Here is a 25,319-nt window from a genome sequence, read left to right as displayed (position 1 = left end):
TGTGATGGCATTCTTTGTAAATTGTTAATAATTCCACACAAAGAGATTGATTCCTAATAACTTACCAATGGGAATGCAGACAAGACATCAATAGCAGGGAATAAAATAATGAGATAGATAATAAATTCAGCCCAAATTGGTGTGCTCATACCAAATGGCTTACCACCTCTGTAGTATCCAAAATTGAGAGAGCAAGGAGCTTGAATATTTTCACCATAATATACAGCAAGTGTGACACCCAATAAGGTATAAAACAAGTAGGTTGTAATAAATGTTGAGGTGAAAATTGCTGGCAAGTGTTTCTTATTTCTCACAGGTTCACTCAACCCTGGAACTGAGTGATGCAAAATTTGAGCATAAATGCAAATTGGAAGTAAGACAAATAATCCATCACCTGATGCTAAACTTGTTTTAGAAACATAGGGTGGATGTCTTTCCATGGCAGTGTGAGGATTAGATGGATATCTAGAGTATGGATCAACAAAAATTGAAACGAATGAAACAACAATCATTAAAGCCAAAGCAACATATCTGAAAATGGTCAAGATAATTTCTATAGTGATAATAATAATATTTCACACAGTTTACAATGGTTTCGTAAAGATGTGTAATAATAATTCAACTACTTACGAACCGGTTTTTGTTCAGTCAAATTGAGACATGTCATTGGAATGACAACAAGTGCATAAATACCAACATAAATCTTATACAAAATATCACATGAAACTGAATTATCCGAATTCACATTACAAGTGTACCATCCATTAATTGGCAATGGAACGTGTGAAGCCATACTTTCAGCAAAAACAGTTGAATAACTCCACAATGATCCATACAAGTAAAAGCACAATGCAATATCATAAATAATTTTGCCAAATCTTCCCAAAAACAATCTACACAATTCATTCATTTCATAACGACGTTCAGGAAAATGAAACAAATCCTTCTCCTCACCAATTTCAATTAAATTATTACTGGCATCCAATCTCAAAACGTCCTCATCTTGAAGATGTTTCGATTCTTCTTCTTGTTCCTTAAAGAAAGGTGTTGCTCTACACAGAGTTTCCAATATCCAATTCAACACCAATGCAGCAAATATCGTCACAATCAATAAGAAAACTGGTCCAATAATAGTTCCTCCCTTTTGAAAACCATTAGGAACACCTATTAATATCCACAAAATATCACAAATAACAGCAAATCCAATGAAAAATCATCAAATTCATCATTCAACCACAAAAAATCCACAAAAAATCATCATCACGAATTTTTCATTTAAAAAATCAAAAATAAAATGTTTTCGTACGGAACAATTTTTCGCAAATTAATTTTTTAAATTATTTAAATTCTTACCCAACACTCCTACTCCAAGAATATAATTCACGCAAAAACAATACGCAACAAATGATCCATAGGTGTGCGCCTGATTATTCGATTTGTTTTCGTGGCTTTGTCTCTTCGGAGCACTTTCTACACTGATTCTATCATCGGCATGATAGGAATCAATGGTTGCTGAGAGGCCACCTTCATCTGATGATTGAACAGAGGTGCCGTATCGTGAGGGTGTTGACATTTTTTTTTTAAATTTCAACATTTACTCCGATCGCGTAACTCCGAATAAGGAATTTAGTGAAAGGCTCAACATTGAGAAGTAATAATTATTGTGAGAGAAGTTTCAATATTTGAAGAATTTTCAATTGTCGATAATGATTAAAAAATCGAGATGAAAATTTGTGGATACAATTGATCTTTCGAATAAAAACAGAACTCCAAGAAGAACACTGTTGGCTATCCACTCAATTTTGTTTCAATCCAATGAAAAAATACTGAATTAATGACTTGTTTGTTATAACAACTTTATGTTAATTTATGATATTAATATTCAACAGGGGAGTTTGTTAAAATTGAAATGTTCTCTTCCAACTGTGAGGGGTATTCCTCTGCTAATCCTGCAGCTTTAAATGTTCGTTAATAATCGTTGCGCTTACTATTGTTACTATTGATTATACAATACAGTATTGAAAGTCATTCTTTAAAAATCCATATCATCATAAATTAAGCGATTGGTTCTTTGAACTACTAGGCTTCCACGTTTCAATATTACAACAAGTTGAAAATCAGTACGCCAATGTGATCAGGTCAAATTTCCAAAAGAAAAGGTATGGATTCGTTGGGGTCTTCTTGAATTTCTAATGAATTGTGGTTGAGGCATTTTCTTAATCATCTAATATTTTGTTGCGATTGGAAATAATTGTTTTTGCATGTGAGAGTATAGAAGTCCTTTACAAGATTTTTACAATATTCGATACTAAACTTCCAAGTTCAATACCGTAACATAAACTATTAATAATTTAAATATTTAAAAAAATGATTGCATTTGTGTTGACTTTATTTTTTCTCCTCTTGCTCATAATTTGGTTATTTGGCTCTCGATTGCTCTCCGTGTTGGATCGATCGGGTAAAGTAATTTTCCATGGAAATTTACGATCATCATCGGATCAAAATAATAATAATAATAATATTAAATTAAATAACAATAATAATAATAATAATAATATGGGTGATGCCGATGATGAGAGAAGGAATTACCAGCAACAACGAAAGAGAATTGCCATTACAATTGATGATGTTCCTTGGAAATATTCACTTCCAAAGCCTTTGAAAAAACAAGGCTTGAAATTAGAGACGAGTATTGCTGAGATTTGTTCAGTGATGGAAAAGTTGGGTGATTGCTGTGCTACATTGATGATGATTGGAAGTTATGCAACTCGAAATTTGAAACATGATGAGGAATTGACCAGTAAATTTGTGGAGTGGATTGATGATGGATTAATTGAGTTGGCTAATCATGGAATGACAAATAGCAGGCATGCTTCGTTGAGTAGGGAAAAATTGAGAGAGGAAATTGTGCAGAATGAAACGACATTGAATGATTTGTTGTTGACTAGAGTGAATGCAAAGAGGGTTACACCTCTAGAAAGTGTCCTGACTAAATTTTACAGACCTGGTCATGGATTTTTCACTAATGAAATGATAGAGTTGGTTGATCAACTTGGCTATAGAATAGTTTTGGGAAATATTTATTCATTCGATCCACAAATACCTGTTTGGTGGTTGAATTTTGTGAATATTGTAATGGTTTCATATTTATATGATATTTTGAAATTCATTTCGTTTGGATATTTTGCAACGAATGATGATCAAGCTATTGTAATTTTACATGATAGACCTTGGACTGCCAAATTGTTAAACTATTTGGTTCCATTCCTTAAATGGAGAGGATATGATATTGTTTCCCTTAGTGAAATTGTAACCAAAAATTAATTTATTTAGTGGAGGTGGAAGAACATGTTCGAATCTTGTAAAGCACACATAAAAGTCTTTGTAAACTTGAAGCACAGAAAAGTCTTGTCAATAATTTATTGTAAATAATTTGACACACAATTGAAAATAGTTAAAAATTATTAAAACTTCATGTAGAGAGAATAGTTACTTTTTTGGAACAATCACCACAACACAACAGTATTAAATTAGTAAAAAAAATGTCAACAAACAAATTATCAAATCTTGCAGGTCAAGGATCCCCAACCAAGGATACAAGTGATGCCTCACCCTATACACCGAGTGATGGATCTCTCGGATTTCATCATCATCACAAACCCAATCTTACAGTTCAAATCAATGTAAAAACACCAATAGAGTTGGAAGCCCATAAAATTGATTTTGAAGGCAATATTGTAAATAGTCCGAATACATTATCTGATAAACAGTTGACAAAGATGGGAAAGAAACAATTGAAAACCAAGTTATTGTCACACGATAGTTTAAATGATGAGGGTTTTCATATGGAAATAGAAACACTTTCCTCAGATAAAAAGAATTATGAGAGTGTTGTTTCGAATAAGCCGTACAAACAACAGGATGTTTCTTTAGATCGATTATGTTCTATTGATTCCATGAAAAGTGCAGGTAGTGTTGTCGAAGTGAAAAGTATCTTGAAAAACAGTACAGGAAAAACAGAAACACAACCTCCAAAGAAATGTACATATCATCAAGAAATGGATGCTTCCTGGATTTGTGAAAAATGCAAAAATGATGTTTGTGAATTGTGCTCAATGAGCAAAATGGCAACCTCAAATCCAATGATCTGTCACCATTGCTTTGATGAGAGAGCTAAAAACCTGAATATGATTTGGTTATGGATTGGAGCCTTTTGTATAGGGATTATTTGTCCACCTCTCATGGTGGCTGCTCCTCTCGTGATTATACTTAGATCACAAAATGAAAAATTCAAGAGAATTGCATGGATTTTCTTTTGGGTTATTACCTTTGGTTTATTCTTTTTGCTTAGTAGTGGATTGATAATAGCCATTGCATTGAAATATGCTGGTAAATTGAATTAAAGAATAATAACATCATCTTGAATGTCTTGATCATTTGTTAGGATAATTACATTGTCTGGGGGTATGTAATCATCGTCATTGATGAATATTTCATCGGATTTATATGATGGAGAATCCACTTCTTCATCTTCATCATCCAATATCTCAATCGTAATAGGCAGATTATCCTTCTTCTTATTAGTATTACCTTTAGGTCTATCCTCCTCAATAATTATCAAATCATTGATAGGTTTCTTTTCATTCTTTTTATCAGTTGAACTGTTAGATATCTGATTTGCTGCTACTTTTGTGAGATCAGAATCACTCTCAATTCCCTTAATGGTTGGATTCTTTTTCGTGAGAAAGTTTTCCATAAATTTCCTCGATTTTTCAATACCCTTATAATTTCCACTCTTTTTCTTTTCAACCTTTTCAGGTTCCTTAATTTTTACAAAACTTCCTCCACACTTCTTCTCATGATCTGCAAACCAATCGTCATGTTTGTTAGGAGCTCTATTCATAGCTCTCTTGACTAACATCGCACATTTCTTGCATCTCCAATGATGTTGACGATAATAATCAACTTCAGCATGAAAAGTATGATAAATTGTAATGTGAATTCCTGTTCCATTTTCTTTGGTGTTGACAAATTTCATCCACCACTGAAAATTTTCACCATGACCCTCTCTATCGACAACATTCGAGTCGATGAATAAAAAAGCATGAATCATTTCGTGTATCAATGTCGAAATGGTATCAATTGGTGGTCTAAACTTTAAAAGGCATTCACTCAAGGATATTGTACAAATTTTCTGAGTGACTTGCTCTTGTTTTTTCAGTATATCATTAGGATCATAATATCCACTCGAAGACACTCTAGGTCCAAATGTTTTTGTTATGGTATATTTCTGATATTGACTATAACAAATTCCAGCACAAAGTGTCATTTTAGAACTCCATCTCAAAGTTGTGCACGTTGACAACTTATTTCTGAAATACTTGCCATCAAAATGAGTAAATAACACATGAACATCAGGTGTTGGTGAATTCAATTCTGCCAATATAATTGCATCACTAAAATTATTCACTGTTTGTTGATTGAAAATTGGTGTATCACATGAATTCTTCTTTCCATTACTAGAACTTGTTTTTGGACAAGAACACAACGACGAACAAACATGTTGTCTATTAGAAGAATTATTACTTGATGATGAAGATGGATTACTCCGAGTTTTGTTTGTATCAAATCTTGGGGGTGGTATAAACTTTTGTGGAGTAAATTCTCTCGGAATATTTTCCATACCATCATCACGTTTAATAATTATACTATTATTATTATTCAAAGGTGCCTTTTTTACATCTGTTGATGATGAAGATGATGCTCCAATTCTATCAGTACTATTGTCTTCATTAGTAGATGAGGATGAGGATGAAACTCTGAGTGTTCTTCCACCTGTGGTGGGAAATGATTTTTGTGTACCCGAAGACGATGATGGTGATGAATTATTGTTGGATGATGAAAGAGTTCGAATATTGGTTGGAGGCATTTTTTTTAATATTGAATAGTGTTATCACTTCCAGCAAATAGTCGAGTTTAATACCCCTTTACAAAAATATTAATTAATATTACTCCTTAAACTATTGTAAAATCTCAACATTCAAGTAACCCTCTAAAAAAATCAGTTTTAACTGTTATTAAGATTTCCAGAAAAAATGAGCAACAGATTAGAAGAACCAGAAGCAGAACAAGTTGTAATCCACTTAGCTGATCATAATGATAATAAGAAAGGTATTCATCGAGGTGATGGGAAAGATTGGTTGTATGAGAAATTATCGGAAAAGATGAAGAGATCATGTAAGGGATTTTCTGGAAAGTTTCAATTGATCAAATCGATCAAGTTGGATGGTCTTCTCTATAATCCTGTCTATCCTTGTGGTGTTGCCTTCGATGATAAGAATGGAGTGTTGGTTATTTCTGATGGTAGCAATAAGAGAATTGAATGTTTTGAATGTGATCAATGCATTGATATTGCTGAGGAATTACATCTTGCACATTTGGGAGGATTTCCTTTGAAGGATATTCCATCTCAAATATTGATTGAAAACAAGGGAATTGTGAATGAGGCAACTGGTCAAATTGATAATGCATTGATTGTTTGTGAGGATAAGCGAATTCTTAAATTGAACATGAGTGAGATTGTTCAAAAACTGAACGAGAAGGAGAGCTTGGATAATATCGAACCAGTGTTGATAATTGATCAGAATCAAACCTCTGATGATAATATCTACATTGGAGGAGCAAATTCTGCTGCCCTAGTTGAAAGAGATGGAAAGAAACAGTTACTACTTTGTTGTGATTATGGAAACCTATTTGGTGATCTGTCAAATGGAACAAAGGATTCCACTTTTACAATAGAGATTTCAAATGGGAATTTACTTAGAGACGGCTGTTGGTTAGGTGATGGTAAACTTGTTGTTTCAAATGAGCCAGAATTGAACGTGTGTTATTACAATGATGGCAAATGGCATGTCGAGTTTTCATTGGATATTTCTGATTTGACAACAGCCCAAAGGTTGCTTTATGATGAAAATCCATTCAGTTCTCTATAGACCGTGGGAGGTGAGAAGGATTGACAAATATTTTTATAAAAAATTTAGAAGTCACTCAAAAAACAAAAATTTGTTAAAGTCGAGCCGAAGGTTTATTGGACCAAGAGTGAGACAGTGTGTTCAAAGTATCAATTACCACTTGTTCTTCTAGAAACAAGTACTTCTGGGTTCTTGTACATGAACCTTCGCTTTAATGTACCAACAATTTCAAGTAAATGGGCAGGCACTTATCTAGATGATGTTTTGGCGAGGTGAATGTAGTAATGGCTGGTGAGGAAGGAAGCAAAGGGAGAACTCTCCTCATGGTGGCTTCTCAAGGTAGCATGCTGAAGGTGGGAATACCAACCAATATACCTATTTAGCAGGGTGATGATGAATTCATGATGAGTAATTGTTGTTTGTTGTTTTTTTTTGTTGAATATTTAACGGTCAGAACAGACAACTTTCAGCGGTTTTTGGTTGGCGCGAAATTACCGTGATGAAACATTTTTTAGCTCACCTCCTTCGGTCTAGTTCTCTATGTTTCAGATTTTTCACAAGGCAAGATTTATGCCTTTGATATGATTTTGAAAAAGAGAATGGGATTTTTCGAATTGGAGAATGCTTATGCCATTAATTTCATTAGAAATGAAGAATATTTCATTTTGGTGGTTACTGACTATAGAGGTGGTTTGCACTTTTACAAATAGGAAATTATTAATGAACATTTTATGTTAATAATATAAATATTAATAAATATTACAAAATATTATTATTGCCCATCAGATTGTGAACTACTATCAGCATTTCCATTAGAAAGGAATGCCTTCTTCATAATACATCCATTCTTTTCCAAACAAATTCCAATAGCCATCTCCAATACAAAATCTCCATCCACTGCCTCGTAACATGGTTGTTTCTTCTGACAACCATAATAGTAGAATTGATCTCTGCATGACTCGAAGAAGGAGCCAATTTCTGGATGGACCTTCTTCATGCAATCCATTCTGCAGGCAACACATTTGATTTTGTCAGAACCACGAAATGTTTCTGAACGTTTGGAGAGTTTGAGATCGAGTGGACCTGTTATGTGGAATGTGGTTGGTTGTTTGTCAATGTAGTATTTTGCCTCTGGTGATATTGGATAGTTTGATGTTGTGGCTGTGGTTGTTGGTTGCGAGGAAGAGCTTTCGGCAGGTTTCTGAAATATTCGAATAACAAAAGACCAGTCAACTTACATTGGTAGTTGTGCTGCTAATTAATTGCTGTTCAGAAGATGGATTATCATTCTCCAATACTACAGCTCTTCGTTTTGAGCTAGATTTCGAGGTTTCTGGAGCTCTGCATGATGAAGCTGTGGCATTCACATAAATGCAACAAACAGACAACAACAAGCATAAAATTAGAAAGGTTGCGAGTGTGATTCTATGTTGTGAAGACATGTTGGTTTTTTTTTCAAAGATGAATTGTTGACAGGTCAAAATTTGGAAGGAGTGATTCGTTCAGCAAGTATTTTGTCAACATATTTAGTTCATAAACTATTAGATCATATAGTTTAATATAACCCTCTGGCCTTAAGTAACTTTGAATCATTTATTGATTCAGTTCTGTATATACCTTGCTCATCAATTCAAAACTCTTAATGAATGGTCCAATCATTCTTGGATTCTTAATCATGCTAAAGTAATCTCCTTTAATAAATTTAAGCCAACCCATAGCATATCCTGAAGCGAGTTGTGACATTCCCATTCCCTTCACCATATAATGTTTCCAATTATCCTCAGAACATCTAATATCCCAATCCAATTCCTCTCCTTCATAAACTTTGGCATCCACCACACTTCCTTCCTTAATAATTAAAACAGTCTTTGGTTGATCCTCTCTTTTAATTCCATAACCAACATTGGCCGAGAAATTGATGGATTTGAGAGTGGATGGAATCGTTTCATCTTGATTCCATAATGTTTGAAATTTAGTCATGAATTCGGAAGTAAACATGTTCTTCTCTAATAAATTAAATAATATAGTTGTTGTTGTTTTAAAAGGCTTATTGTTCCTTTTTTTTGGATTTGAATTATGGTAGTGGCTGAAGATTCTCTTATGCCTTTGAAATATATTTAAGAGCTAAAAAAGCGGCGAAAAGAAATCGGATGCTTTTTGCCCATTTTTTTTTACTTTACAATTTTAACATTATTAAATAACCATGTTTAATATTATTAATATTGATTAATATTTTTGTAAAAAGGATAACAGCTCTGTACTATGAACTTGATCCTTGTGTGTTACCTGCACTATTTATCCACCAGTACATCCAACCTATTGATTAACAATTTAAAAAAAATGTTCAAATTCCCTAAATATGCCATCTCGGTTTCTGACTATGAAGTGGAGCCAAATAATTCTGAAGGTTTGATATCACTCAAAGTTGGTGATCTGATGATTCTCCTTCGTGAGTATGAAACTGGTTTGGGTTGGGCATTGGTTCAAAAAGTGGATATTCGTGATGTTCATCGAAATGGATGTCGAGTCTATGATCATGATATTCCACGTAATGAGAAGCATATTGGTTTTGTTCCGACTGCCTTCTTGGCTGCTCTTCGATTTGAACCACAGAAATTTGATCCTTCTGTGCCACTCGATTTGCAAGTGGCTCTGAGTGAGAATGGAGAAGAGTATCAGAAGAAGATTGGTGTCAGATTTTATATTTATGAAGGATACTATAGAGATAGACATGAGGATGTTTGTATGATTTCAAAGGCAAAACTCAAAACCAATGTACCAAAGATGCACTGTTTGGAGAGTGATAAATTTGAGGATTTTAATATTTCAATGGAGGAATGGGAGAAGAAGAGTGTGGAGGAGTGGAAGATTAAAGCAAGAGAAACTATTGCCCAGCGTAAACCAATTCCTATTCATGATGTTTTCTTGGTGAAAAATTCGAAACATCCTGCTCATTTGCATTGGCTCACCAAAGGTTCCTACGTTGCTGAAACTCTCAATAATGCTCTATTGGCCTATGCTGATAGACCTTGTTTGGGTTATAGAAGAAAAATTGCCAAGGATCAATATGAGAACAAGTATCGTTGGTTTACATATGCTCAACTCCACGAAAGAGTATTGAGATTCGGTAATGGGTTGAGAATTTGTTTCAATAATGAAAAGCTCTTGACTCAACACAGAGAAAATCAAAAAGAAATCAACAGAGGATTCGTTGGCATTTGTTCAATTAACAGACCTGATTGGTTTGTTGCTGATTGGGCTGGATTGACTCAAGCTATGGTTACCATTCCACTTCCAAAAGCTAAAGTTGAATGCCTCTCTGAAGATATTGTAAATATAGAATCAAAGGAGGATATGAAAATGATGTCCCACGAAATTATTCAAGTGGTAAATAATTCACAAGTTCCACTCATTGTTTGTAGCAGAGAATTGACTGTCAAATTTTTAAAACTCATCAAGAGAGGTCTCTTACCATCTGTGAAGGCCATTATACAAATGGATGCCCTGATTGTTGAGGAAGAGGAAGTGCCATCATACCTCCAATCTGTACAAGAAAATAATGTTCAAGACCTTGTCAAAAATAGAAGAAGATCTCATTTGGAAGGACTCAAAAAACTCACCAATTATACCAAGGATTCCAGTGACTTTTTGAGATATTATTATTTATTGAAGAACAGATATCCAGATACCAATATTAACATGAACACTTCACTAGCAGACTTGTGTGATTGGAATGCTTCAGATGAAGATTTTGTCCTCTTAAATTATATTAGTGAAAATGATATTGAACTTGATTTCAAGGCTAGAGTGTTGGCCAAAGAGCTCTCCGTAGAATTGAAAGATATGAACTATGTGGAAATGTCAACTATTAATGAATATCCAACATTTTCCGATGAGCTCAGAGTTGCCATCAAGACTAATAGAAATGTCGAGGATATGTGCACAATTGTCTATACTTCTGGCTCCACATCTACCGAACCAAAAGGGGCCATCATTACAGATAGACACTACAACAAACAACTTCAACATGAACTCTACCAAAATCATCCCCTTGTGTGTGTTTCCTTCTCACCACTCTCTCACGTTACTGACAGATCCAACACAACAATTTGTGCTATTAATGGTGGCCGAGTTGGTATTTATTGTGGTGAAATGGATAAAATTTTGGAAGATTTCCAATTGATTCAACCTGTAACACTTTCCACTACACCAAGATTCTACAATACTCTCCTCGCTGAATATCAAAGTAGATTGAAGAGAAATGCTAGTAGTAGTGAGCCAGTCTCTGAATTTTTAATTTTGAATAATTTCAAAAATATTTTAGGAGGAAGAATAACTTCAATTGTAACAGGTGGCGCTGCAACCTCCCCTGAAGTAATTAAATTCCTTCGTGACTGCTTCAAGGTACCTGTTTTCAATGGGTATGCCTCAACTGAGTGTGGATCCATTGGTTGGATTGATAGAGGAGAATTGGAGCAAGTGTATATTACAGACAAGACCAAGAAGGACAATGAAAATCTTCCATCTCACATGCTCCTAGTTGACGGTGTCACCATCAAGTTGGAAAATGTTCCAGAACTCTCCTATTACATTACCGATCAGCCAAATGCTAGAGGTGAAATTTGTGTAAAGAGTGAAGATTGTATTCCTGGCTATTATAGAGATGCTCAAAAGACCAGTGAACTAATTGATAGCGAAGGATTCTATCATACAGGTGATATTGGTGAGATTTCAAAGAGTACCTACAAGGTTAAAGTTATTGATAGAAGAAAGAATATTTTCAAGTTAGCTCAAGGTGAATTTGTAGCTCCTGAAAATTTGGAAAATCTCTTCATTTCCAAATCTCATTTCATTGATCAAATGTTCTTGTATGGAAATTCATTCAGATCATTCATGGTTGCTGTCATTGTTCCAAAGAACGTTCCAATTTTGCAAGAGCAAGTTGCCACTGTTTTGAAAGAACAAAACTTACCAGTACCAGACGCGATGGATCTCTCGAGAGGAAGTGTCGCTTATCAAATCATTCAAAAGGAAATTATTACTGCAGCAAGAGAAGGAAAATTAGAGTCCTATGAATCTCCAAAGGCATTTATAATTGATTTGGAAAAATTCACACCAGACAATGGTAAATTGACCAGCTCGTACAAGATTTGTAGACCAGCCCTCAATAAGGCCTACAAGGAAGCTCTCGACAAACTCTATACTCAAGTGGAAAAGGAAGGTGACATCACTCAACTCGAAACTGTTGAAAATAAGGAACAATTGAAGACTATTATTCAAAACTTGTTCCAAAGTGGAGGTGTTATTGATTCTTTGAGTACTGTTCGTCTATCGAACATCTTGATGCAAAAGTTTGGTATTGTTGTTGGAGCTGACAAGTTACTCTCTGTAAAGAATCATGATAATCCAGCAGAGAAAATGTTGGAAATTATTGACCATGCCATGCAAAATCCAAATCAAGCAATGTCTGAAAAATCTGCAAGATTTGCCTCCAATAATGCCTTGGAAGAGGAAGTTAGAAGCTTGCTCTCTCAAGTACCATCTATTGACACTGCCACCATGAATACCTCTTGTTTGCATGAAACACCAAAGAAGATTTTATTGACAGGTGTTACAGGTTTTATTGGAAGTGGTTTGCTATGTGAACAATTGCTACTTTATCCTGAATCGATTGTTTATTGCCTTGTTAGAGCTAGCTCCGAAGAGGAAGGTAGAAGAAGAGTGTTAGATAATATTGTCCAATACACTCAAGGTTTGGACTCTAATGTTATCAATGCCGTTCAAAACGGATTTGAAACGAGAACTAGAGTTTTATGTGGAGATTTTGGCTTGCCACAATTCGGATTGGATAATCAAATGATCAGCACCTTGTCAACAGAGTTGGACTCAATTATTCACTGCGGAGCTAATGTTAATTTTATTATGAATTATGATCAATTGAGAACTGTCAATGTACAAAGTGTTGTTGAATGTCTCAAGCTTGCAACTTCTGGAAACAAGCTCAAGACTCTTCACTTTGTCTCCTCCATCAGTGTAGTACCTCACAACATGGCCAAGTATAACACCGTTGTAAATGAAGATTTCGTTCCACTCACTGTTGAAAACTTCCAATTATTGAATGGTGGTTATCCACAAACCAAGTTTATCAGTGAACACATTCTCAGATTAGCCATGGAAGAGAAGAATATTAAATCAATTGCCATCTATAGACCTGGACTAGTTGTTGGTCATTCAAAGAATGGTTTCTCCAGTGTCAGAGAATGGATCAGCAGATTAATGTGTGGTATGATTCACTTGGGTGTTGCACCAGAAAATTCTACTGACAGTATTCACATGCTTCCTGTTGATTTTTGTGCCCAGAGTATTGTAGCTGTGGTCAATTCAAATCAACTCTATCCTTCTCTATTTGCTCAAGATAAGACAGTTAATAATATTTTCAACGTTATTAACACCAATAGAAATAATCCTATGGCTACAAGAAGTGTCCATGCCATTGTCCAAGTTATGAAAAAGATGGGATTCAAGGTAAATGAAATTCCATATGGCCAATTTGTTGAAATCTTAATGAAGGAAATGGGCAATGCTCACAAGTATCCAAACATGACCAATGAAAATACAATCTTTGGTATCTTGAATTTGTTCCCTGCCCAATATGACAGATTGTACACATCCTCAAAATTGGACACTCGTCTTGGATGTGCCAATCTAACTCATGCTTTAGAAGTTTATAATTCAAACAATGGTTCAACAGCAATTTCTTGTCCACTAATGAGTGATGAACACTTGATAGAGTTGGAACTCAAGTACTTTATTAGAAGTGGAGATGTTGAGCCTCCACAATAAATTATTTAAATTATTAAAAGTTAATTAAATATTGAATGAGGAAGAGGAATATGGTCAAAAATGATCCAATGATTGAAAAAGAAATATTTGCATTGGATTCTCTGGCAAATTTGGTTGAATTTTGTGTAAATATTGAACTTGTTGGAATCACTTTAGGATAACTCTGATAGAAAGCAATGCTAGCATTAACAAATGCAATAGGTCTAGCATGATTTGTAGTTAATGCCCAATTGGAATCTCCTGAAAGAAGCTCCACTTCTACTCCAAACTTTGAATTCCACTCCTGAATTGTACTTTTTGTAATATTCCAATATTTAGAGTTGACCATTAAATATTCTGCTTCCAAATAAACTCTCCTCAATTTACCATTCAATATTTTAAGATCATCCATAAATATCTTCCTCACCTCCTCTACAAGAATTACACTATTATCCCAAACATACAAATCCCTCCTTAATTGACCAATTGGTTTTGTAAAATTTGCAGTAAAAACTTTCCAATTTTTCCAATCATGTACACATAGCGCCTCAAATGAAGATCTATTCAATGAAAATGCACTATCAATCAATTGCAAATCACTCTCCAAATCACTTGCATTCTTTCCATAATAAGTTGAGGTCGGTTCACTTGGTAATTGCATTGTTTCTAATCCAATTACAGATTTAGTTCCAGAAATGGATCCATATTTGATTTCATCTTGGGCATCATTGATGGCTCTATATTGAATTTATGAGAATTTTCAAATGAAATATTGTTTAACATACCTCTGTGCTGTGTTAACATAATCCATAATCATTAAGTGAGCTCTGTCTTGGACGAATTGACTTAAATATTTAGTAACACCATTACGGGTGATTGAAATTCCATCAAACCAACGAGGAATTGCAAAACGAAGAGGAAGAGGTGGTTTCAAAGCTAATAATTTATCTATCAAATCCAAGAATTGATTGGCAACTCCTTGTCTGTCACTTGTCCATTCCGAAAGTGTGTACGGTTCAATGTCAAGTTGAATGGTTGTCACGGGTATTTGTGCATGACATGAGGTGAACAATGTAGCCAGCAGAAACAATGTGATAAGTTTCGACATTTTTTTTAAACTATTTTTTAGCTATTTTGGGTGTGAAAAATGAGGTCCAATCAGAGCCTATTATCTCAGTGAATTTAATGAATTGAATAGATGATTTTTGAGAAATAGATGAAACTTCGTGTACATTTGCTTTTATAAAAAATTGATAAGCCAAATATTAAAAATTATAAAAATAATTGATTTTTGATTGCGTCGACCGGGAATTGAACCCGGGTCACGGCGATGGCAACGCCGTATTCTACCACTAAACCATCGACGCTTCCCATTCATTTAGAATGTAATCTTCAATTGAGAACTCTCATAGTAAATCAGACATTAATTGAACTCGTAATTGCTCAATTATTTCCTTAAAGGATCAAAAATGAGTTTTATTTCCACATCAAAGCTCATTACAATGATTAAAACTCTTCAAATGAATAGAGAATTGAAGTTGGACATCTGATGGAAGATCAAGATTTGCATGGACATAATCTACGGTGATTACTCTTTGATTTCTTGTTAGAACATGAGAATCTACTTGGTCTATATCCAACATAGCAATCTTTGTTAGTGTCCATACTTGGTGCTATGGAACTGAAAAATTCATCATCGATCTTACAATTACATCTCTCTTTTGAATGTTTCTGTATTTCTCTGCAATGGTTAATGTAGGGGAAGAATGAAACATCACAAGTTTTAGCTCTCTTTTTGCAACAAGTGTCACAATCCTCTCCTTCTTCACACAATACACTTTCGACCTTATTGAGCTCTGAGAGAGTAATTTTTAAAGTAGGCGGTTTGAGTGGAAATTCAAATACATCGTGTGAAAATTGAAGCTTTTTTGGTCGATCACATGGAGAAAACAGTGAGTGAGCACAGTATAATTTGTACTGATTCATGATTTGAGAGTAGATTTGAGTTTCATAGCAATGAGGGAAAGTCAAATCCATCATTTCCTGATCTCTATCATTACCAACTGAAGATATTTTTCCAATATGTTCCATCAATTGATATCTGTAGGTAAAGAATTCTCTATTTTTGAAATAGTCCTTTCCCATCTTTGTTTTCTTATTTAAAAATTCTTCCAAAAGATTGTCAATTGGGAAATCCTTAAAAGCATACTCTTCACACATGTAAATCATTTGCGGAAGGTCTCTCCTTTGAACGAGCACTCCATTGAGTCCAAAAGAGAATCTCACTCCTGAAAAGAGTTCTGGATCTGAGGCCTTATTGAGAACGTGAATAAAGTGAGATGATACATCCTCACACATTACAAAATCATCCTCCATAAAAACTACATTCCTCTCGAGTGTGGACACATTCAAAAAGGTCTTCATCATGTCAAAAAAGTTGTTGGATTGATTCTTTTTCTTTTGACTCATTGAAGGAGATTGGAAAATATCACTCCTATACTGATTTTCCAATATTCTAAACCGTTTCCATCCCCTAACTTGCTCAGGAATAGCCTCCTCAAGCTCACTTCTCCATATTGGATTTGGATTGAACACAGTTACACACGGCATAAAGATGGTATTTCCCAATTGTGAATACAAGCCATTAAGCGTTGATTTTAGATAGTGATATCTGGATCCTTCAATTTCCAGCCTAGGTACAGTCAATATCAACATGTGAAACAGACATTGCTCATCAAATTGATTGTCCAATACTTGTTGTTCTTGTGATTCTTGGACCCTCTCCATTGTATGATTATTTTGAATTGGTGATATTTCCTGTATTTGTATTGATGTAGTATTATTATCATAATGAATATGTTCGGTATTATTATTATTGAGTAGCACTTGATGATGAGGCTGATCTTGTTCGGGAGTAGCACCTTGTTGTATCATCCACATGACATTCACCGCCAGTAATACAACATTGATGATGAGCACAAGATGAAGAAGTGGTGCCTTCATTATTTTTTACTTTGTTATTGTATGATGATAACATTGTGAATATGTTTGGTATTGGAAGTGGCCAAGCCTAGTTTTTACAGTTAGCCGTTGACCATGAATGGAATGTGTGGTTCTTGCTTTGAGTTAGAAGCAACATGTTTTTCCGTAACACAACAATTTTGCAATTTTGTTTTAATATTTTTTAATAAATTTTTAATTAATTTTCACATTTCTTTTATAATTTGGTAGAGCATAATGTATCAGCATCCTTGATTGTTGACATGAATCCAAAACTTTCCTTGGCAAGCATTTTCAAGTGATCTGGATCATTTCAATAATTACCAAATAATAATAAATCCAGTCTCATTGAGTGAGCTTTCAACTCATTAGAAATTGTACTGAGGCAAACCACTATTCATCAATAATGAATTATTACTAGTCATATTATTACTACCACCTAAAAGATTATCACTATCTAATTTCGTTCTTTTACCTAATAAAGGGTATAATGAATTACTATTATTATAATCCATTGATGATGAATATAATGATGGAGGTGGCATGAATGGTGAAGTAGTAGTCGATTTAATTGGAGGTGATTCTTCCATGGCCAATAATGAATTTCTATACTCTGCACATGAAACTACATGTTTAGATAATGCAGAGAAGTGTACTTGTCTCATACACAAAGGACATACTGGTTTAATTTGTTCCCTTTGATAATGTTCTTCAACACCCAAATAATAGGAGAGAGCCTCACGTGGTGGAATGGAAAAGACAGAAAATGTTTTATCCTGATTGGAATTTTCAATAATATTATTGGCGTGATCAAAGGCTTTTTTTGCTTGCGGATCGACATTATTAAAATTATCAAAGGATTCCTTGTTATTGGTAGATGATGATGAAGATGATATGGACATTGATGGAGGTACGGATGATGACATTGAGATTGTTGGAGGTCCCAGTGGATGGTACGAATGCAGGGAGTTTAGTGTGGGAGTGTATTGTTGTTGTTGCATTGTTTGGAGTGTTCTACTAATTTGAGTAGAAGACAGAGATGATGAATGCTGGTTGTTGATCATTTTTTCTGTTTTTTGCAAATTATGGAAACAGAAGACATTGATGTTGAAGATGATGAACAAGTGTCAGAAATTATTGATTTATTAAAGACAAAGAAGAGTACCACCGAAGTTGCTCAAAGTCCCTCAACAAGAAACAATCTGCTTACCAAACCACTGGAGGATACTACTGGAGTGAAGATAAGGATGGTGAAGGTGATATGAAAATTCTGGAAGGGATTTGGCTTCACTTCTGGCCAAGGATGAAGACCATGGTCAACAATGAACACATTCTTTTGAGGACTAGTGAACCTTAAAAGAGGAGTACTTGTGATAGATGAAATATTTATTGGAATTAGAAAGTTGATACAACCATGTTGAATAATGACTGTTGATAATTACACTTTCAAAAAAAACAAAAGAAACATGCTAAGAAGAACTACTCAAACACTTTCTCTCAACAAGCAATTAGCAAAACTGACGCAACGTTCCTTCTCTCTTTCGAATATCACCTTGCAAGTTGAAACACATTCAGGTAGCACGGCACAATGTCCTAATCTTCACAAGAACGTCCGTTAAGTCCAACACAACCTCTCAAGAGTTTTGACGAAATGCCGGGCCCAAAGGGATTGCCATTCATAGGACAAGCTTTAGATTTGTTCAAGAATGCCAATAATCCAAATGCTTATTTCACCGAATTGGCCAATCAATATGGGGATTTTGTAAAGATTAAATTATTGAATAACAAGATGGTCATTTTGTCAGATCCAAAGGCAGTTCGTGAGTTAGCAAGAGGGGAAGAAGGAAGATTAACTCTTCATGCATCAAGACATTACAAACTTGAAAAGGGAATGATTAGGGTTACAATGGACTATTTCAATCATGAGAATTGGAATGATATTCGTCAAGTTTTGAATATTCCCCTCAAGCCACAATATTTCAACGAAGTCATTTTGCCACAATTGACTGAATTGAACAATGAATTATTGAAATCATTTGTTAATACCTTGAAATTTGATGAAAATTCAAAACAATATTATTTTGCTGATCCAATGTATGATATTATGAGTCAATTCGCCTTTAGTGCAGTAATCAAAGTATTCTTGGGTGTTAAAGTGACTGAAAAGGAATTGATTGAAAAATTAGGATTCACAGTTAGACAGTATATTAAGGATGCTGTTGATACTACTGATCTAATCCTCAAACTTCAATACCAACCAGGTCTTTACAAGTACGGCTACAAAACAAAGGATTATAAGGATTTTGAAGAGTTGAGTGATATTTCCTTTGGACGTGGATTCAAGCTTGTTGATCTTTTATCTGATCGTTATGATGGTAAAATTCCAAGACTCAAAGAATTGGTCGAAGAAAGAGCAAAGATGGCTGGTTTTCTTTCTGAAGCAACAACTACTGTACTCTCTGCATTCATGATTGGTGGTGTCGATGTTACAGCTCGTATGATGACTACTTTGTTGTATAGAATTGCTCACGAAAAGGAGTGGGCTCAGAAATTATATGAAGAGACAGCTCAAGTATTTGGTGAACCAACTGCTGATGAATTGACAAGTGCAAGTCACCCCAGAACATATGAAACAATTGAAATTATGTAAATTGTTCATTGATGAACTCATGAGAGTGGACAGTGTTATTCCAGTAAGAAACTCTCGTCTATTGACCAAAGACACTATTCTTGGCGCTTACAAATTAGAAAAGGGAACCCAGGTCTTATTCTTGGATGTGCCATCAGTTCAATCCAAATATGTTCCACGTGGAATTGAATTTCTTCCAGAACGTCACATCAAGGGATCTGAAATAAGCGAGCCAAAGGATTACCTTGGCCCATTTGGAACTGGAGCTCGTAAATGTCCGGTAAGTATTTAATAATTATATAATAGTAATATTAATCAATTATTATATTATATAATCGTGAATTGTAATAGGGAGAAAGAGTTGCCACTAATGAAATTTACTTTGCCTTAATAGCATTAGTTAGACATTTCAAGTTGACTCATTCCAACGGAAATGAATTTCCACCATTTTCAGTTGAAAAGAGTATGTACTATATGGATCCCACCAAATATAGAGTATTTTTCACTCCAAGAGATCATTTACTTCCATACTTTAAATAGATTCCTCTAATTAAACTACTATTTTTCATTAGGAGGCAGTATATATACAGATTGGGAGATATTCTAAAGTATTAAATTTAAAAACCTAATAATCTCTATCTCATGTCTTTTGCCCATTATTTTTGATAAAAATGTTATTGAACTGAACATTTCCTTTTTGTGTCATCCTGTTTTTGCTTTTCAATTGATTTCAAATGTTGAAGATGTATCAATCTAAGTAAAACAAGTTTCTGGAGTAGATATTCTATACCTTTCTTTGTTTTAGAACTTGTTTCAATAAATGATATTGCTCCTATTGATTTTGTAAACATGATTCCATCTTCTGGAGAAATTGCTTCTTCCATTAATAATGGATCCAATAAACTATTCCAATAACATTCTTCTTTTAGATCATTCTTTGTTGAAACAACGACAAAAGTTGCATTTGGCTCGGAAAGAGTAGATTCCCACAGTAGATGTTCAGCCAATTGTTTTAAACTTGACCAATCATTAATAGCATAATTTAGAGTAAATATAGTTGTGTCAGGATAACCAAGTGGTCTTAATTTATCATACTCTTCATTTCCAACTATTTAACTTAATAGTATTATTTTCCAAATTGTTAACTTACCAGTGTCCCAAAATCCAAAGTGAAAACTAACTTTTCTTTCTTCTCCTTTCTTGTTGATACATGAAACTAGCACAGCTGCATTGTATCCATCAAAAACTTTAGGGGTATACTCAAAAGGGAATTCTACTCCACTAATTGTCATGAATAAACTTGTTTTACCAACATTCATTCCCATACTGACCCATTTCTCATACTGTATGGATTCATTCAAATTATCCACAATCATTGGCTCTTTCAAATACTTTGAAAGAGAGTCTTCTTCAATAAAACAAGCTTGTTCAATTCTCTCTCTAATCAATCCTTCACATTCTGGAGTTTTGAACCTTTTGTTTAACTTGGCAATTTTTGATAATTTATCAGAAAGTGAGTGAATGTATAACTTTCTGTCATGTCTTGTTTTCTGAATTAACCTCCAATTCTCTGAACCAATTCTCTTCCACATATATTTAATAAATTTCAATCTAATATTCCCACCATCATTCCAATCATCATCATTAAATATTTCAATCGGAGTTATTGATTTTCTCAATAATTTGTTAATCCTCATAATTTTCTCATTCATATAATCCTCCCAAAACTCATCTTTCCAACAATAAATCATCAAACAATTTCCAAATTTTAAATCCAAATATGTTTCATTATAAAATCCCTTTTCAATTTCTGTAGAATCGGATCGATAAATCAAACTTGCTAAATTATTAATTTCATTCCTATTGAGAAATTCCAAAATACAAATAATCGATGCCTGATCAAGTCTATTTTCCAACAAGAAGAAATTATCATCATCGATAACAGACATTTTTTTATTGCAAATTATTAAAAAAATTAAACTTACAATTTTCTTTTATCAAAGATTCAAACTAAAACTGTTGTTTCCTGACGAAAGAAATTTTTGTTAAATATTTTGTTATCTATTAATAAATATTTTTAATAATATTTATTAATTGATTATTGGAGTAGTTTCCCACACATCTAGTTCGATATTACATTCATTGGAACCTCTAAGGATCCAGAACCAACCTTGCATACCCCACTCTTCTGTCCAATTATTTCCACAAATCCCTAAATTAGAAATTTTCAATTTTTCAATTTTAAAAAAATACACAAAGTTAATAAAATTCCTAAAAGTACATACAATATGGAATGCTTCCCTGTTGAGGAGAGGTAATTCCCCACCCAACAATCCTCACTGAATGAGTAAACATGTAATTTCCCACCAAATGTCTATACACACCACCCCTGTATTGCACAAAATCTCTGTAAATATCGAGAGAGGCAGCTAGAGAACCTCCGTTCATAATGCTCAATTGCATTCCTTGGATGTCCTGTGGAAGGAAGGCACGGGAGTTGTTGACCTTGAAGAGGGTGAAAGGATTATAGGCGAGACACTTTTTTGGACAAGGGGGAATGTAGTTCCCTTCACCTGAAACGAATGGAAAGCAATTTTCAGTGACTGTGAAACAAGTTCATGAGAAAATTTGTGAGTTTTCAACTTACCAATGCCTTGATTTTCAACAAATTGAAAGGCAGTATCGAAATATCCATAACTACAACCACCATTGTTGGAATCGCATGAAATTAAGTATTGAGGCGATAACACTTCATTCACTTTCGTCTTGGATGAAACACAAAATCTATCAGAAACAACTTCAGCAACTACAAAGGCCCAACATCCACATTGTTGTTCATCTCTAATGAGTGATAATTGTTTACATGAGGAAAATTTTGGATCTTCCAATAAGGAATAAGCTGGAGGAATGGAATAGTTTGAAATTTTCACAATCTTTGAGTTGACTACTGAATAGTTATTTTTTACATGTTGACCTTTTCTTCTCCTTAAATGTGAACCTCTATTTAGGATGTCTTTGAGTTTTCTTCCTGTGAAAACTTTGTTATTTCCTGCTTGCCACCAACCTCTCGTATGTTTGTTAATAAAATTGTTGAAATTTTCATCATGAACTGGTAAATTTTCCCAAGCAATATCTGATTCAGGATGTGCACTTTCATAGGAGTGCTTGTTTTGCAACTGTTTTCCTTCTAAATTGTTGTTAAATTGGCGTATTTGAGCTGCTTCAACTTTGCAGTTCCACACCGCAAGGAGAGCCAGCAATATTCCAATGCATAGGGTTATATATAATTTAATGATGATGATGACGGTCTTGTATTTTGACTCATTGTTTTACAGTTGTTCTTTTTGACCAGAAACTCCTCTTTAGAAACTCCCAATACGGAGTTTACAACTCCTGCAAAAATTTATTAAGGCCAGTTGTTTCTTTAATTTAGCCATGAATTGGCCAGTTCGGACAATGGATTGTGAACTAGTAACTCTCTTGATTTTAGAATATTTAAAGTGATTACAGAATGACGAAATTAATTTCGAACTTGAATTTGTTTCCTTCTCAAAATTTCTGAACTCTTGACCTAACTGCAAAATTGCAGAATAATAATTTATTCACCTGAAGGAGAAAATTGCATTTATGAAATGAAAAATAATAATGCTTTAATCAATTGTCATTTTCTCCAAACTTTCTTCCAATGCATCCATTTTCTTTCTGGTATTGGCAACCTCTTCTTGGATGCTCTCAATTTCCCTATTGATTTTTTGAGATTCGTTCTTTTCAGGTCTGAACTGGAGTACACTTTGTAATTCTGCTTGAACTTCTAGTAATTCTCTTAACGTGTATTCGAATTCTATACATTTCTTGCGTAGAAATTGGGTTTTCATATTTTTATATCGGATCATGTCGATTAGTTGATTCTTTACCTCAGAAATGTCGAATAATTCATCACAGGATTGATTTGAATCTCCTGAAAGTTTCGAATAATTTTTGATCAATGATTTCCAAAAGACTTCCGACTGCAAAAGTTGATCATGTGTGGATTTGTTGATGGATAGAATTTTTCCTAAATGTATGACCGATAGATTTGAAAATATTTCAATTTGTAGCTCTGATGGCAGCTCACTGAACGTTGACATTTTTTTTACTTACCTTTAATAAAAGATCCTTTTGACTTTTTATAAGTTCTGCGAACTGGAATCATGGAGATTCTCAATTATCAACTGAGATTTAACAATGCAATTTACAATTTTTTCATTTACAATTTTGAGTGAGAAATGAGAATTTAATTGGAAAAATCTAAAAAATTCTTCAAAGATTTCTTTATTTTCAAAGATTTGAAATGATTGGAATTGCAGCTTCAGCATCACTTTCAATAAATCCAGTGTTATCACCTCTAGCAACAAGACCACGACCTTTCATTCCCCAATCTTTAGATCCCCAAGAATTTTGAATATTCCAATATTTTTGACCAGTTGACTTGTCGATTCCCCATCCATAAATGATTAATGTGTGATTAATGTAGTAAAATTTGGGTAATTTCTTATCTGTTGATGAAGTTTCGTATTTTTCTGTTGGAATGTGAGTATAAATACCACTCTTGTAATAGAAAAAGTCATTGTAAACCATAAATCCAGCAACAATTGGACCTCTTTTCAAGACATCCATCATAATGTTCAATTCATTTGAAGCTCCATAATAACCACCAACATTGTAATAATTCGAAACTCTCAATTTTGTACATGCAGTTTGTTGATTGATGGTGCATGTTTGGGCAACTCTCATTGAGGCATTGTAAGGGAGACATTGATCGAGAACGAGTCCATAATCTTGTACATATTTGGAGGCAAGATAGACACATCCTCCACTGCAGCTATAGTTTTTTGATAAAACAAAATTAGAAATGTTTAGAATAATGAAATTCGAAAGATTGAACCTACCCTTGAGAATAAGGACTACAATCGACAATGGCTTGTGGAGAGAATATGTCGGTTTTGGAAAGACCGCTCTTAATTCTAACTCTCATTCCAAGCATTTCACTGGTGCCTTAATTAAATAATATTCGAATATTAGTTTTACAGAATCTGAAACTCACCGAAAGCAAAGCATGATCCACAACTGTACTGGTTTCTCACAGGGGTCAAATAATCTTGACCATTCACATCTTCCCATGAAAATTCTTCAGGAATTTTTGAAATTTCCTCATCACTAATCCATTCATATCTGTCAATTTCACCATTGAATATGAATTGACCTCCAGATGAGGGATGACGGGTGGTAGCTTTCTTTTTCAATTCATTGTTGATAAAATCTCTGGATGCAATAGAAACTCTTTTTTGTTTTTTGAGATAAATACTTTTCAATTGACCAATTGTCATTCCTTTAAATTGATTATTGATTGATGCCTTCCAACTCTTTTGTACCTTATTTAATTCTTCTACATATTGATAATCTTCATATTTTCTATCATCTCTCTCAGATCTACCCTCTACATTTCCAGAACTCAAACTGACATCTGTCAAAAATCTTTTAGCACTTTTTGGCACCTTAATCCTATCACCAATAAAGCATCCCCACTTGGCAGCGTTCACAGAATTATCGTGATAAGTACCCATAAGAATTCTACTACAATTTGAAGTAGAAACTCCCTCTGCATTCATAGTATAATTAAAAAAGGCAAAATATCTGAAATTTGAAAAACGAATTTCCATTCCTTGATTCCAAATTAAGGTCCATTTTCCTTTTTGGACAACTTTACTGTTTTTCTTAAGAAGAGCAATATCTGGAACTTTTAATGCAACATTGAATGTTTCAATTGGGGATTCCTGTGGGAGATTGGCTTTATCAATGCTGCATTGATTGTAAATAACTTGATTATCATAGATTGGTTTAGTTTTTTGGAATGACCA

The 25,319-nt window shown here is 34.0% G+C and overlaps 15 protein-coding genes and 1 non-coding gene across 16 annotated transcripts; 4 read left to right on the top strand and 12 right to left on the bottom strand.

Annotated features, from left to right (window-relative positions):
- Positions 1-53: 53 nt before the first annotated feature.
- Positions 54-1,573, bottom strand: NAEGRDRAFT_68358 (uncharacterized protein; the record flags this gene model as incomplete). Its single annotated transcript, XM_002676303.1, has 3 exons — positions 54-553; positions 631-1,164; positions 1,354-1,573. The coding sequence occupies 3 exons, from the start codon at positions 1,571-1,573 to the stop codon at positions 54-56; spliced, it is 1,254 nt and encodes a 417-aa protein (XP_002676349.1).
- A 794-nt stretch (positions 1,574-2,367) lies between these two features.
- On the top strand, positions 2,368-3,324 carry NAEGRDRAFT_68357 (uncharacterized protein; the record flags this gene model as incomplete). The annotated part of the gene is made up of 1 exon (XM_002676392.1): positions 2,368-3,324. One exon carries the CDS (start codon positions 2,368-2,370, stop codon positions 3,322-3,324), a length of 957 nt encoding a protein of 318 aa, XP_002676438.1.
- A 1,075-nt stretch (positions 3,325-4,399) lies between these two features.
- Positions 4,400-5,929, bottom strand: NAEGRDRAFT_49599 (uncharacterized protein; the record flags this gene model as incomplete). The annotated part of the gene is made up of 1 exon (XM_002676302.1): positions 4,400-5,929. The coding sequence occupies one exon, from the start codon at positions 5,927-5,929 to the stop codon at positions 4,400-4,402; it is 1,530 nt and encodes a 509-aa protein (XP_002676348.1).
- A 166-nt stretch (positions 5,930-6,095) lies between these two features.
- On the top strand, positions 6,096-6,992 carry NAEGRDRAFT_49598 (uncharacterized protein; the record flags this gene model as incomplete). The annotated part of the gene is made up of 1 exon (XM_002676391.1): positions 6,096-6,992. One exon carries the CDS (start codon positions 6,096-6,098, stop codon positions 6,990-6,992), a length of 897 nt encoding a protein of 298 aa, XP_002676437.1.
- Positions 6,993-7,743: 751 nt separating this feature from the next.
- On the bottom strand, positions 7,744-8,413 carry NAEGRDRAFT_68354 (uncharacterized protein; the record flags this gene model as incomplete). Its single annotated transcript, XM_002676301.1, has 2 exons — positions 7,744-8,172; positions 8,210-8,413. The coding sequence occupies 2 exons, from the start codon at positions 8,411-8,413 to the stop codon at positions 7,744-7,746; spliced, it is 633 nt and encodes a 210-aa protein (XP_002676347.1).
- A 151-nt stretch (positions 8,414-8,564) lies between these two features.
- NAEGRDRAFT_68353 (uncharacterized protein) lies at positions 8,565-8,969 on the bottom strand (the record flags this gene model as incomplete). Its single annotated transcript, XM_002676300.1, has 1 exon — positions 8,565-8,969. One exon carries the CDS (start codon positions 8,967-8,969, stop codon positions 8,565-8,567), a length of 405 nt encoding a protein of 134 aa, XP_002676346.1.
- Positions 8,970-11,123: 2,154 nt separating this feature from the next.
- On the top strand, positions 11,124-12,173 carry NAEGRDRAFT_34114 (uncharacterized protein; the record flags this gene model as incomplete). The annotated part of the gene is made up of 1 exon (XM_002676390.1): positions 11,124-12,173. A coding segment is annotated over one exon (1,050 nt), but the record flags the coding sequence as incomplete, so codon positions are not given.
- A 1,844-nt stretch (positions 12,174-14,017) lies between these two features.
- On the bottom strand, positions 14,018-14,901 carry NAEGRDRAFT_68351 (uncharacterized protein; the record flags this gene model as incomplete). The annotated part of the gene is made up of 3 exons (XM_002676299.1): positions 14,018-14,107; positions 14,140-14,530; positions 14,579-14,901. 3 exons carry the CDS (start codon positions 14,899-14,901, stop codon positions 14,018-14,020), a joined length of 804 nt encoding a protein of 267 aa, XP_002676345.1.
- A 188-nt stretch (positions 14,902-15,089) lies between these two features.
- Positions 15,090-15,160, bottom strand: NAEGRDRAFT_t357. Its single transcript has one exon. It is a non-coding gene; the product is annotated as a tRNA-Gly (tRNA).
- Positions 15,161-15,350: 190 nt separating this feature from the next.
- NAEGRDRAFT_58235 (uncharacterized protein) lies at positions 15,351-16,796 on the bottom strand (the record flags this gene model as incomplete). The annotated part of the gene is made up of 1 exon (XM_002676298.1): positions 15,351-16,796. The coding sequence occupies one exon, from the start codon at positions 16,794-16,796 to the stop codon at positions 15,351-15,353; it is 1,446 nt and encodes a 481-aa protein (XP_002676344.1).
- A 225-nt stretch (positions 16,797-17,021) lies between these two features.
- NAEGRDRAFT_79991 (uncharacterized protein) lies at positions 17,022-17,863 on the bottom strand. Its single transcript, XM_002676297.1, has 2 exons — positions 17,108-17,863; positions 17,022-17,069 (listed from the first exon to the last, which is right to left on the bottom strand). The coding sequence occupies exon 1, from the start codon at positions 17,855-17,857 to the stop codon at positions 17,162-17,164; it is 696 nt and encodes a 231-aa protein (XP_002676343.1). The 5' UTR covers positions 17,858-17,863; the 3' UTR covers positions 17,022-17,069; positions 17,108-17,161.
- A 581-nt stretch (positions 17,864-18,444) lies between these two features.
- Positions 18,445-19,962, top strand: NAEGRDRAFT_68348 (uncharacterized protein; the record flags this gene model as incomplete). The annotated part of the gene is made up of 3 exons (XM_002676389.1): positions 18,445-19,399; positions 19,470-19,702; positions 19,774-19,962. 3 exons carry the CDS (start codon positions 18,445-18,447, stop codon positions 19,960-19,962), a joined length of 1,377 nt encoding a protein of 458 aa, XP_002676435.1.
- A 134-nt stretch (positions 19,963-20,096) lies between these two features.
- Positions 20,097-21,371, bottom strand: NAEGRDRAFT_68347 (rho family small GTPase; the record flags this gene model as incomplete). Its single annotated transcript, XM_002676296.1, has 2 exons — positions 20,097-20,530; positions 20,573-21,371. The coding sequence occupies 2 exons, from the start codon at positions 21,369-21,371 to the stop codon at positions 20,097-20,099; spliced, it is 1,233 nt and encodes a 410-aa protein (XP_002676342.1).
- Positions 21,372-21,512: 141 nt separating this feature from the next.
- On the bottom strand, positions 21,513-22,286 carry NAEGRDRAFT_34133 (uncharacterized protein; the record flags this gene model as incomplete). Its single annotated transcript, XM_002676295.1, has 3 exons — positions 21,513-21,634; positions 21,708-22,025; positions 22,070-22,286. Coding segments are annotated over 3 exons (657 nt in total), but the record flags the coding sequence as incomplete, so codon positions are not given.
- A 786-nt stretch (positions 22,287-23,072) lies between these two features.
- On the bottom strand, positions 23,073-23,549 carry NAEGRDRAFT_49593 (uncharacterized protein; the record flags this gene model as incomplete). Its single annotated transcript, XM_002676294.1, has 1 exon — positions 23,073-23,549. The coding sequence occupies one exon, from the start codon at positions 23,547-23,549 to the stop codon at positions 23,073-23,075; it is 477 nt and encodes a 158-aa protein (XP_002676340.1).
- A 153-nt stretch (positions 23,550-23,702) lies between these two features.
- NAEGRDRAFT_79989 (uncharacterized protein) lies at positions 23,703-25,070 on the bottom strand (the record flags this gene model as incomplete). The annotated part of the gene is made up of 3 exons (XM_002676293.1): positions 23,703-24,283; positions 24,351-24,456; positions 24,506-25,070. 3 exons carry the CDS (start codon positions 25,068-25,070, stop codon positions 23,740-23,742), a joined length of 1,215 nt encoding a protein of 404 aa, XP_002676339.1. The 3' UTR covers positions 23,703-23,739.
- Positions 25,071-25,319: the final 249 nt, after the last annotated feature.

This window comes from Naegleria gruberi (genome assembly GCF_000004985.1).
Source record: "Naegleria gruberi genomic scaffold NAEGRscaffold_28, whole genome shotgun sequence".
NCBI classification, from domain to species: Eukaryota; Heterolobosea; class Eutetramitea; order Acrasida; family Naegleriidae; genus Naegleria; species Naegleria gruberi.
The sequence above is the reverse complement of the archived record's forward strand: the minus strand, read 5'-3'. Positions and strand labels throughout refer to the sequence as shown.

What these genes read in the sequence shown, in the direction of transcription:
- NAEGRDRAFT_79991 (XM_002676297.1), bottom strand. Translation starts at nt 17,857, where the DNA reads ATGATCAACAACCAGCATTCATCATCTCTGTCTTCTACTCAAATTAGT.